The 13032-nt window shown below is 45.5% G+C and overlaps 1 protein-coding gene across 1 annotated transcript in view; it reads right to left on the bottom strand.

Annotated features, from left to right (window-relative positions):
• The window catches only part of topbp1 (DNA topoisomerase II binding protein 1), a 35041-nt gene extending 22125 nt beyond the window's left edge, over nt 1–12916 (bottom strand). Inside the window, exons 1-9 of the mRNA XM_014180907.2 lie at nt 12577–12916; nt 12076–12169; nt 11789–11923; nt 11488–11631; nt 10567–10748; nt 6114–6307; nt 5653–5832; nt 934–1100; nt 474–637 (exon numbers count right to left, since the gene is read on the bottom strand). Coding sequence (XP_014036382.2) covers nt 474–637; nt 934–1100; nt 5653–5832; nt 6114–6307; nt 10567–10748; nt 11488–11631; nt 11789–11923; nt 12076–12162 — 1253 coding nt within the window. The 5' untranslated portion in view covers nt 12163–12169; nt 12577–12916. The remainder of the gene's footprint in view (nt 1–473; nt 638–933; nt 1101–5652; nt 5833–6113; nt 6308–10566; nt 10749–11487; nt 11632–11788; nt 11924–12075; nt 12170–12576) is intronic.
• Nucleotides 12917–13032: the final 116 nt, after the last annotated feature.

The following is a 13032-nucleotide window of genomic DNA, read 5'->3' on the forward strand; positions in this document are numbered from 1 at the left end:
CAACAGGTTGGTTTGCAAATTCATTATCCAAAATTCCCAGGTTTTCCAGAAATACAGTTGGGTGGATTCTGGATTTCCTGTTTATTCCCTCCTGATTCCAGGGATATTCCAACTGGGATTTCTGCAACACCTGGGAATTTTGTGCACATTAATGGAATTTTGCAAACCTATCTACAGGGCTTAGATCCAAGACTGCTTTCCTGCATCTATATCCGTCAGTGGAGGCTGCTAAGGGGAGGACGGCTCATAATAATGGCTAGAACACATGGAAACCATGCATTTCATACCATTCCACCGATTCCGCTCCAGCCATTACCACGAGCCCGTCCTCCTCAATTAAAGGTGCCACCAACCTCGTGATATCCGTACTTGAACAAATTATGGTTTAAATGACAAAGCTTATCAACCTAAGCATAATACATTATGGATATGCAACGGCTGTATCTAACAGCAGCTCTGTGGTCCTGACTAACCTGTGTGCGGCTTTGGCCAGGAAGGTCTTGGTTTCCTGGTCAGTCTCTCCCATGACCACGTGGGTGAGTTCCTCGCTGGGCTGGTTGAAGTGCAGGCCCCCGGCCATGTTGACTAGGCGACGCAGCTTCTCCAGCCTCATCCCTGGCAGCCCACACAGGTACAGCTACAGAGGAAGACAGCGGAAACTCAACTTGCGTTTTCTAAAACCCAAAATGGCTTTACAATAAGAAACCGTAAGGAATAAAGAACCAAAAAGGTATATGACATATCTGTAAGTGAACGGAATTGAACTTCTGGTTAGCACATTTCTATAAGGCTTCAGTGAGAAAAGTAACCTGTGATTACTCCATAGAGAGGGGCTCACAGAACAATAGATTTTTTGTATTCTAATAGGGAGTTATAGGATCTCCAGCGAGTGGCACATATCAAGATGAAGTGTTGAAAGGACCTCCTACTGACCTTGCAGCCGTCCAGCAAGTCGTCTGAGGGGCCGACTGTGATGTCCAGAGCGTCGATAGGGTCTGGTGTGTCCAGCCGGCTGACCGTGGCATTGGTCAAGGACGTGTCATTCACCGTCATGCTGCTGTTCACAGATATGTGGCTCAAGCCCAGTAGACACACACTCTCTGTAGGAAAACAACAAATGACCTCATTGTGACCAGGGGCTATTTCTAAAGCATTATAATATGGATATTTGCGGCATGTGTGTGTTTTTATTTTATGTACAGCGGCAAGAAGAAAAATGTGAAGCCTTTGGAATTACCTGGATTTCTGCATAAATTGGTCATCAAATTTGAGCTGATCGAAGAAACAATAGACAGTGTGCTTAAACTAATAACAAACAAATTATGTATTCAATATAGACAAGGAAAATACAATTTAAACATTCACAGCGTAGGTTGGAAAAAGTATGTGAACCCCTAGGCTAATGACTTCTCCAAAAGCTAATTGGAGTCAGGAGTCCAATCAATGTGACGAGATTGGAGAATTTGGTTAGAGCTTCCCTGCCCAATAAAAATAAATCAAAAACATTTAGTTTGCTATTCACAAGAAGCATTGCCTGATGTGACCAATGCATCGAACAAAAGATCTCAGAAGACCTAAGATTTAGAACAGTTGACTTGCATAAAAGGGTTACAAAAGTATCTAAAAGCCTTGATGTTCATCATCAGTTCAGCACTGTTGCTACTCTCCTTAGGAGTGGCCGTCCTGCAAAGATGGCTGCAAGAGCACAGCGTAGAATGCTCAATGAGGTTAAGAAGAATCCTAGAGTGTCAGCAAAAGACTTACAGAAATCTCTGGAACATGGTAACATCTTTGTTGACGAGTCTACGATACATAACACTAAACAAGAACGTGTTCATGGGAGGACACCACAGAAGCAGCCACCGCTGTCCAAAAAAAACATTGCTGCACGTCTGAAGTTTGCAAAGTGCACCTGGATGTTCCACAGCGCTACTGGCAAAATATTCTGTGGACAGATGAAATTTAAGTTGAGTTGTTTGGAAGGAACACCACTGTGTGGAGAAAAAAAAAAAAAAACAGCACACCAACATCTAAACCTCATTCCAACTGTAAAGTATGGTGGAGGGAGCATCATGGTTTGGGGCTGCTTTGCTGCCTTAGGGCCTGGACAGCTTGCGACCACAGAAGGAAAAATGATTTCCCAAGTTTATCAAGACATTTTGCAGGAGAATGTTTGTTATCTGTCCGCCAAATGAAGCTCAACAGAAGTTGGGTGATTTACACAGAAGTAAAAACAGAAGAAAATGTGCCTTCTGGAGTGGCCCAGTCAGTCCTGACCTCAACCCGATTGAGATGCTGTGGCATGACCTCGAGAGCAGTTCACACCAGACATCCCAAGAATATTGCAGAACTGAAACAGTTTTGTAAAGAGGACTAGTCCCAAATTCCTCCTGAACGTTGTGCAGGTCTGATACGCAACTACAGAAAACATTTGGTTGAGGTTATTGCTGCCAAAGGAGGGTCAACCAGTTATTAAAGCCAAGGGTTCACACACTTCTTCCACCCTGCACAGTGAATGTTTACATGGTGTGTTCAATAAAGACATGAAAACCTATAATTGTTTGTGTTTTATTAGTTTAAGCAGACTATTTGTCTATTGTTGTGACCTAGATGAAGATCAGATCAAATTTAATGACCAATTTATGCAGAAATCCAGGTATTTCCAAAGGGTTCACATACATGCATACAATGGCAAGAAAAAGTATGTAAACTCAGCAAAAAAAGAAACGTCCTCACTGTCAACTGCGTTTATTTTTTAGCAAACTTAACATGTGTAAATATTTGTATGAACATAAGACTCAACTGAGACAAACTGAATAAGTTCCACAGACATGTGACTAACAGAAATTGAATAATGTGTCCCTGAACCAAGGGGGGGGTCAAAATCAAAAGTAACAGTCAGTATCTGGTGTGGCCACCAGCTGCATTAAGTACTCCTCCTTGTGGACTGCACCAGATTTGCCAGTTCATGCTGTGAGATGTTAACCCACTCTTCCACCAAGGCACCTGCAAGTTCCCGGACATTTCTGGGGGGAATGGCCCTAGCCCTCCGATCCAACAGGTCCCAGACATGCCCAATGGGATTGATATCCGGGCTCGTCGCTGGCCATGGCCGAACACTGACATTCCTGTCTTGCAGGAAATCACGCACAGAACGAGCAGTATGGCTGGTGCCATTGTCATGCTGGAGGGTCATGTCAGGATGAGCCTGCAGAAAGGGTACCACATGAGCGAGGAGGATGTCTTCCCTGTAACACACAGCGTTGAGATTGCTTGCAATGACAACAAGCTCAGTCCAATGATGCTGTGACACACCCAGACCATGATGGACCCTCCACCTCCAAATCGATCCCACTCCAGAGTACAGGCCTCGGTGTAACGCTCATTCCTTCGACAATAAACGCGAATCTGACCATCACCCCTGGTGAGACAAAACCGTGACTCGTCAGTGAAGAGCACTTTTTGCCAGTCCTGTCTGGTCCGGCGACTTAGGGTTTGTGCCCATCGGCGACGTTGTTGCCGGTGATGTCTGGTGAGGACCTGCCTTACAACAAGCCTACAAGCCCTCAGTCCAGCCTCTCTCAGCCTATAACGGACAGTCTGAGCACAAATGGAGGGATTGTGCGTTCCTGGTATAACTCGGGCAGTTGTTGCCATCCTGTACCTGTCCCACAGGTGTGATGTTCGGCTGTACCAATCCTGTGCAGGTGTTGTTACACGTGGTCTGCCACTGCGAGGACGATCAGCTGTCCGTCCTGTCTCCCTGAAGTGCCGTATCACAGTACGGACATTGCAATGTATTGCCCTGGCCACATCTGCAGTCCTCATGCCTCCTTGCAGCATGCCTAAGGCACGTTCACGCAGATGAGCAGCGACCCTGGGCATCTTTCTTTTGGTGTTTTTCCAGAGTCAGTAGAAGGGCCTCTTTAGTGTCCTAAGTTTTCATAACTGTGACCTTTATTGCCTACCGTCTGTAAGCTGTTGGTGTCTTAACGACCGTTCCACAGGTGCATGTTCATTAATTGTTTATGGTTCATTGAACAAGCATGAGAAAGTGTTTAAACTCTTTACAATGAAGATCTGTGAAGTTGTTTGGATTTTTACGAATAATCTTTGAAAGACAGGGTGCTGAAAAATAATAGTTTCTTTTTTTGCTGACTTTATGCATGTATGTATGTATGTATGCATGCATGCATGCATGCATGCATGCATGTATGTATGCATGTATGTGTATTCTTATGCTACATGACAATTGCCCTTCAGAGTCAATACAGATCTATTGAATAGGGATGGGGGTTTGAAATAATTTGATTATTCGAACAGTATCATGAATTTGTCAGATATCCAAAATATATATATATTTTTAACATAGCTACGTTTTTAACCTGAGCACTGCGGCGCGAGGGAGAGATGCTGGAGCTCTATTGAACCCTGGACACTTGCCGCATTCAGACCCGTCTCTATTGCTGCAGCTGCAGAGGGCAGTGTGTGTAGCGAGCAGACAGAGGGTGAGAGACGCAAAAGCAACTCGGCAACAGCCAAGACTAGCTAACTTGTAGCAGCCACAATGGTATTCATCATCCCATTTAACAGTGCCCGTCTTGACTGGAGTATTTTTATTTAACCTTCATTTAACTAGGCAAGTCAGTTAATAAATTATTATTTACAATGACGGCCTACTTGTAAAGCTCCCCTGGCCAAACCCTCCCTTAACCCGGACAACACTGGGCCAATTTTGCGCCGCCCTATGGGACTCCAGATCACGGCCAGTTGTGATACAGCCCGGTAGTGACGCCTCTAGCACTGCAATGCAGTGCCTTAGACCGCTGCGCCCCTCGGGAGTAGCCCAGAGAAGCTAGACAGCTATAGCAAGCTAGGCTAATTGAGGACACATGCTGCACTTTCTCCCCAACCTCATTCAGATAAAACAGCCCACCTGTTGGCTGCTCGTTGTATCCTGCTCCTTCTCATTTCACTAACTTTTAATTCCGTAATTTCATTCCACGTTGCATTGCATTAGTGAGCTCACTCCATTTGCTACACATTGAGCATCTTTGCCGCTTTTATTAGCCACCAAACACGCTACACACGAAGGCTACCACTTTCCATGTCTGTAGCTTGTGAGGTGTTGAAACAGTGTTGCTTTTATGCATTTTGTTTTGTTGCTTTTTGGGCTATTGCTCGGTCCGCATGCTACGTGTTGCTTGTCCTATGTTGCTCTGCATTTGCTCACTGCTCATTGTTTATCTGTATTGTTATTGATTTAAATAAAACCGGCACTTTTACTGCAACGTTGATTAATGTGCACCGTCCCTGTAAAAATAAAACTGTTTGGCTACTGGTCTTTCCATGGGGCGCACCGTGCACGTCATAAAAACTACATTGAAAAGTTTGTTTTATTAAATTAATCATTTGAAATGTCATTGTATATCCTTGGATGTAAGAATGATCTTTTAAATGTAATTTAGAAAAAGCCTTTTCATTGTTAAAATAGGCTTATATTGATTGTGGCAAAAATGTATACTCAAGTAACCGAATACCAACATCCATTTAGATAGTCAAATAACCGCGCACATCCCTACTATTGAATAATCAGTCATAAAATTCTGAAATAAAAATGGAAAAAATTAAATGTTAAGCTTGGCGCCTCACCCTCTTTCTTCTTGCTGGTCCCGGTCGGGGTAGAGGTGTGGGGTTTGCTGTCTTTCTGATCCCCTCGCTCCACCGTGTAGCGACTCTCGTCCTGGCAGAAGCCCTTCTCGATGCTGTCGAACAGCCAGTGCAGAGACACACAGAAGACGTTCCACTTCTGAGCACACTCATACTTCTGACCTGCAGGCAGAGACAAAGAGAGGGATCAGTGAAAGTGACGGAAACTGGGTGGCAGTAAGAGAGCCTCAGGAACTCTACGACCTAAAGCGGTTAATATATGAAAGGACATCAGAAGGACAGGGCTGAAGCATGTAGACTGTCCTTGTGATTATGAAGGAAAATATATGTGTGGCTGAAGCTGTATTTATCCCTGCTTAATGTCTTTGTATTTGTGATAGATGTGTGCTGAACTGATTCTGAACCTAAGTTGTACAATAAAAGGTATGGTAAGTTCGACCTACCCGAGGGCTCGCTGACGATGAGGTGGGTGCACTCGTTCATCTTGAGCTGTCCGGTGTAGCTGGCCCCGTGCAGCTGGCAGAGCCTCTGCACCTTCTTACGCTCCACCGTGGAGAGGCCTGTGACACAGACGGTGCAGCCACGGAGCACAGGGCACAAGTAGTCCTCTATGGGCAGGTCAGTGTATCTGAACAGGCTGAGGGGAAGAGAGAGACCAGGACAGGGAGATGAGTAGATCGGTTTAAAGCTGCAATATGTAACTTTGAGTGACCCCACCAAATTCAGATGGAAACGCGGGTTATAGATCTGTCATTTTCAGTGAAAGCAAGTCTAAGAAGCAGTAGGTGTGTTCTTGTGTGCCATTTCTATGCTTTCTGTTCTTAAGATTCGTTTTTGCGTCTTTTACTTTCAGTTTTGTACACAAGCTTCAATCAGCTGAAAATACAATATTTTTGGTTACCAAAAATATATTTCACAGCGGTTTAGATGGTAATGCATTGCTTGTTCTACACTATGCATTGCTCGTTTTGTCACAAACTGAAATTAGGTAAACTATTAAAATTTTAGCATGCAGGAAATGGCAGAGTGATTTCTGAATATTGCACCTTAAATTTATGTCAGTCAAATACAAGTGCAGCTACATGGAGCATCTAGTAAATACGATGAGATGGCGGTGCTGAAGAGGGCGCGCGTCTTGCCGGTCCCTGCTCGACTTCACTGTTTTTTTTTTATGGACATCTTTACGTTAATTATTATTTTGTTTGCTCAGAATGATCGCGCAATAATGTCCTACGACTGAAACACTTCTGGATCATGATTCTGAAGCTACACACTTCTCTCAGCCTACTAGACCTGGAATACTACATTCACTCCTTCGTTCCACACAGCGGGCTTACTGGTTGCTGCTGACCAAGATGACTGAAGGCAACGAAAGAGGAAATGGGGACTCCAAGCTAGGCTGAATAGACGGGCTACACGGCCTCCTCTTCCTAGTATCCTGATGGCTAATGTCCAATCCCTGGGATCAAACTCAAGACTGTAGTGACGCCGTCTATTCAGCCTAGCTTGGAGTCCCCATTTCCTCCTTCGTTGCCTTCAGTCATCTTGGTCAGCAGCAACCAGTAAGCCCGCTGTGTGTGGAACGAAGGAGTGAATGTAGTATTCCAGGTCTAGGAGGCTGAGAGAAGTGTGTAGCTTCAGAATCATGATCCAGAAGTGTTTCGAGACACCAACACTGCGATGCAGTGCCTTAGACCGCTATGCCACTGGAAGGCCGTCGCTGGCAATTTTAACCAAGCACGCTAAAACAAATTTTCTCCAAAATATCACCAACATATATCCTGCCACACAATAGGAAACAATGTGCTGTACCATGTATATACAAACATCTGTGACGAATACAAAGCCATCACCCGCCCCCACTTAGGCCAATCGGATCACGTCTCTCTGTTCTTACTCCCAGTGTACAAGCAGCAACTCAAGAGAGAGCCACCAATACAGAGAATAGTAAGGCGCTGAATAGAGGAGGCAGACTTAATGCTGCAGGACTGTTTTGAGAACCGATTGAAATATGTTAAAAGATACATCCACTAAGGACTCATCCATCAACATTGAGGAATATAAAATCGGCAGTCACAGGCTTCATTAGGAAATGTGTTGATGATGTACCCACAATAACAATCCGGACATACCCCAATCAAAAGTCCTGGATGAACGGAGATATCCGTACCATGCTGAGAGCCCGTACTGCAGCATTCAATGTCAGCAGAATGAACCCTGGTGACGCGTATAAGGCAAGAGATCCGCAAATCCATTAGGGACGCAAAAATACAATACAGACTCAAACTTGAATTGATGTTCGACAACCCAGACTCGCGACGCATGTGGCAAGGACTACAGACAATCACAGACTACAAAGGCAAATCCAGGTGTGTGTGGTGTCCGCCGAAGCCGCCGACCCAGATGAGCTTAACACATTCCATTGCTGCTTCGAGGCAGACAATACCGAGCAATCCAAGAAGGCTCTCGCTGTTCCGGACGACCAAGTGCTTTCTCTGAGGCTGATGTGAGGAAAACTCTCAAAAGAGTGAATACTCAAAGTCGCCGGCCCAGATGGCATCCCTGGCCACGTCTTCAGAGTTTGTGCTGACCAGTTGGCGGGTGTGTTCTCTGACATCTTCAACCTGTCCCTGTGCCAGGCTGTAGTCCCCACCTGCTTCTAGGAGACTACCATTGTCCCAGAGCCCAAGAAAAACAATGTGACATGCCCAAATGACTATCGCCCTGTCTCACTCACCCCAGTCATCATGAAGTGCTTTGAGAGGTTGGTAATGGCTCACATCAAGGCCAGGAACACAGGACCCACTCCAATTTTGCCTACCGCTCCACGGAAGATGCCATTTCCATAGCTATTCACACAGCCGTAACACATCTGGACAAGAGGAATACCTACAGTTCAGCATTCAACACCGTTGTTCCCCCGAAGCTCGACATCAAGCTCAGAGCCCGGGGTCCGGACACCACCCTCTGCAACTGGGTCCTGGACTTCCTGGCAGGCAGACCACAGGCTGTGAGGATTGGCAACAACACCTCCTCCAAACTGACTCAACACAGGGGCCCCCTGTGTTGTACAGCAGAGGACTGAGGACACTTCCCGTTCACCCACGACTGGCTGGCTTTGCACGACACCAGGGTTGGGCAGACGGTATCGGAGCATGACGTCTGATAGAAACTGTCTCTGAACCGGTTTGTATCTAGAAGCCATCCGACTGCTGAACACTTGAACTGACCACCTGCACCTTAGCACGCACAACTGCTGCTACCGGATTCTTATTATGATCTCTAAATACTGCCCAATTAAAAAAATTACAACCCAATCCCCCAAAACACGTAAATATTGCACCTTCCTGTATTATATGCATGCTAAAAACAGTTATTCTACACTGAAGGAAAATATAAAACGAACAATTCAAGTTACAGCTCAAGGAAATCAATCAACTGAAAAATGAATTAGAGCCTAATCTACAGATTTCAGATGACAATTTTATTTTTTTTTTTTTAAAGTAGGGGCGTGGATCAGAAAACCAGTCAGTATCTGGTGTGACCACCATTTGCCTCCTGCAGCGCGACATCTCCTTCGTATTGAGTTAATCAGGCAGTTGATTGTGGCCTGTGGAATGTTGTCCCACTCGTCTTCAATGGCTGTGCGAAGTTGCTAGATTTTGGCGGAAACTGGAACACCCCGTCGTACACGTCAATCCAGAGGATGACATTTCTAGTGAATATACTACATTTCTGGTGAGTATACAGGCCATGGAAGAACTGGGACATTATCAGTTTCCAGGAATTATGCACAGATTCTTGCGACATGGAGCCGTACATCATGCTTAACCATGAGGTGATGCTGACCAATGAATGGCACGACAATGGGCCTCAAGATCTTGTCATGGAATCGCAGTACATTCAAATTGCCATCAATAAAATGCAGTTGTCTTCGTTGTCCATAGCTTATGCCTGCCCATACCTATAACCCCACCCCCAACATAAGGAACTCTGTTCACAACGTTGACATCAGCAAACAGCTCACCCATGACGCTGCCATACACACTATCTGCCATCTGCCCGGTACAGTTCAAACCCGGGATTCATTTGTGAAGATCATACTGTGCCAGTGGCCATCGAAGGTGAGCATTTGCCAACTGAAGTCTGTTATGACGCCGAACTGCAGTCAGGTCAAGGCCCTGGTGTGGACGGCGAGCACGCAGGTCAGCTTCCCTGAGGCACTTTGACAGTTTTTGAAGAAAGTCTTTGGTTGTGCAAACCCAGTTTCATCAGCTTTCCGGGTGTCTTGTCTCAGACCATCCCTCAGATGAAGAATATGGATGTGGAGGTCCTGGGCTGGTGTGGTTACACGTGGTCTGCGGTTGTGAGGCCGGTTGGACTGTTGGAGCTGTTGCCAAATTCTCAAAAACAACATTGGAGCCGGCTTATGGTAGAGAAATGAACATTAAATTCTCTGGCAACAGCTCTGGTGGACATCCCTGCGGTCAGCATGCAAATCGCACGCTCCCTCAGAACTTGAGACATCTGTAGCATGGTGCTATGTGACAAAACTGCACATTTTAGGCCTTTTATTGTCCCCAGTACAATGATCATGCTGTTTAATCAGCTTCTTGCTATGTCACACTTGTCAAGTGGATGGATTATCTTGGCAAATGAGAAATGGTCACTAACATGGATGTAAACTAATTTGTGCACAAAATGTACAAAAAAATAAGCTTTTTGTCCGTATGGAACATTTCTGGGATCTTTTATTTCAGCCCATGGGACCAACACTTTACATGTTGCGCTTAGGTGTACACTTTTAACATACTTGCTACATCTTTGGTTGATTACAGACATAGCTTTTCATTAATGTCCCTGGCAAAATGAGAAAGGCATAAAAAGCCCTATTACCTGTCCTGTGATTTCTCCCAGCAGGTTTTGACCCAGGTGGGCAGCAAGATGGGCTTCCCCATGCTGGCGGCCACCAGGTACTTCTTGCTGCCCACCTCCCCGGCAACCAGGTGAGTGACAGACACGTTAAGGTCCCGATAGACCCGCCCTCCCATCAGCTGCACCAGATCCATCACGTCAGCCTGGAGGTACAGAGACAGACACACAGTCATGAACAGGCCTGCTACATTGGATGCATAACATTTTCCGGGGCGTGAGATGCTCCCATTCATTTCAATGTAACCTGGACCTAAACAGCACAGCTCCGCAAGAGGCTCGCACTGCTCAGGGTAAAATTACGGTTTGGTTTTATTTTCACCCCCCTTTTCTCCCCAATTTAGGGGTATCCAATTGGTAGTTACAGTCTTGTCTCATCGCTGCAACTCACGTACGGACTCGGGAGAGGCGAATTTCGAGAGCCGTGCGTCCTCCGAAACACAACCCAACCAAGCCGCACCGCTTCTTGACACTTAACCCAGAAGCCAGGCACTGCTTCTTGACACTTAACCCAAATGCAAGCCGCACCAATGTGTCAGAGGAAACACTGTACATTTGCCGACCGTGTCAGCGTATACTGCGCCCGGCCAAACCCTCCCCGGCCAAACCCTCCCCTAACCCGGACGATGCTGGGCCAATTGTACACCGCCCCATGGGTCTCCCGGTAGCGGCTGTCTGCGACAGAGCCTGGACTCGAAGCCAGAATCTCTAGTGGCACAGCTAGCACTGCAATGCAGTGCCTTGCATCACCCGGGAAGCGGTTCTATTTTCAAGAGCTCCCCTGTAAGGATGTTTATGTGGATGTATTACATAAATTGGCATGAAAAACACTTGCCATCATTGTTGACGAGTCAAGCAGAGTAGAGGGGAAAGCAATGGATTTACCCTAGCCTCTTTGTCCAGACTGGTGCAGGAGATGGTGACATCAGCCATGGCCATGTTGTAGACAGGCTGCTCTGCTCTGGGAACACAGCGCTGCTGCTGCAGGCAGAAGAGCACCACCAGTGGACTCACCACTCGACAGCCCAGCTTTCACAGAGACAAAGGGAGGGAAACAAAGTTTTACACAACTGACAATTTCAGTACACTTCATCGCTGAATGCTGACAGTGTTCTTAACATGTTGTGACTTATGAGGATAAGTAGGGAGAAGCCAGGTTTGGGAATGTGTGCATCTTGAGACAGACCTTTGTGCAGTGGTGGAAGGCTGGAGTGGAAAAGGTACTGAGGACGAATAGAGACTTGTCATTATGGTCCATCTGTAATGCAGTCTCCTCATCAATGTTCTTCAAGTAATTCTCTGACTGGAGAGCCATTATGGCCTGTTTCAGAAAGAATAGGAAGATGATTCATTTCAATAACAAACACTTCAATAACAGAAACCAAAAGCATTACTATTATACTATCAAATGTTAGTGGTTAGTCATGGACACTACAGTAGTGGCACTGGTATCGCAATCAAAGTTGTACTCACCTCATAGGCCTTGACAGCCAGGTCTGTCTTTCGTCCATTGACATCTACAAACTTCACAACGAAGCCATCTCTATCTCCTTTCGACATGGTCAACCTACCGTTATATGGAATTAGGAACAGTCATATGGCTAACACCGGCTCTTTAATTCATGACATACGTTAGCTAGCTACAGAGAACATAGCTAGCTAGTTGCTAGATGACATGATTAATCAGCTAACGTTAGTTTATTTGACTGCCAGTATCAGTAGTGACTATAGCGTCATCTACATAATTAACGTTAGCTAGCTAACATTAGCTGACAAATAATTATTGCAAGGCAGTCACTTTCTGCTCTGGCCGGGAATGTGCAGAGTGTGTATCTTAAAAGTCTGGGACGTGGGAAGAGTTCAGGGCCCCGTTTAAAAAGGCATATATACCTTCAAGTTTAACGTTAGACAACAATGAACTTAAGCCCTAAGATGTTTTTGGGAAACCGGGCCCTGGTTCACCAATGTTCTTACCTTATTGGTCCGCCAATATATTTGTTCCTTTAGGAAATAACTAGGTTTGTTAAATTATCTAGAACTAGCGAGCAACATTAACAGGTTTAAAAGTAGAGCTCGCAAGGGGCCAAAATCACTGGTGCACGAGCCCCAAATGAAGACGACTGGATGCCTGCTCGAATTGGAACGTCATTCACAGAGCTTGAAGACCATCAAAATAAGAGGTTTAAATCTTAACAATCGTTATCGTCAATTGTATCGATCACTTGTGTACCACAAATAAAAAGAAAACAAATAGTTCAAACATATTAAAGGCGTTGCTATTCGCGCGCGGAAGTCGTAATCAGACGGAAGTGAGGTTGTAGGTTCTCCTAAGAAAATAACGTTTCCTTGAACGTGCGCCCTCTGCTGGCAGGCATATAAATAAACTCTAATTCAACCCTTGCCTGCTGTGTAACTCATTCAGCATGCCAC

Source organism: Salmo salar, chromosome ssa29 (assembly GCF_905237065.1).
Source record: "Salmo salar chromosome ssa29, Ssal_v3.1, whole genome shotgun sequence".
Lineage (NCBI taxonomy): Eukaryota > Metazoa > Chordata > Actinopteri > Salmoniformes > Salmonidae > Salmo > Salmo salar.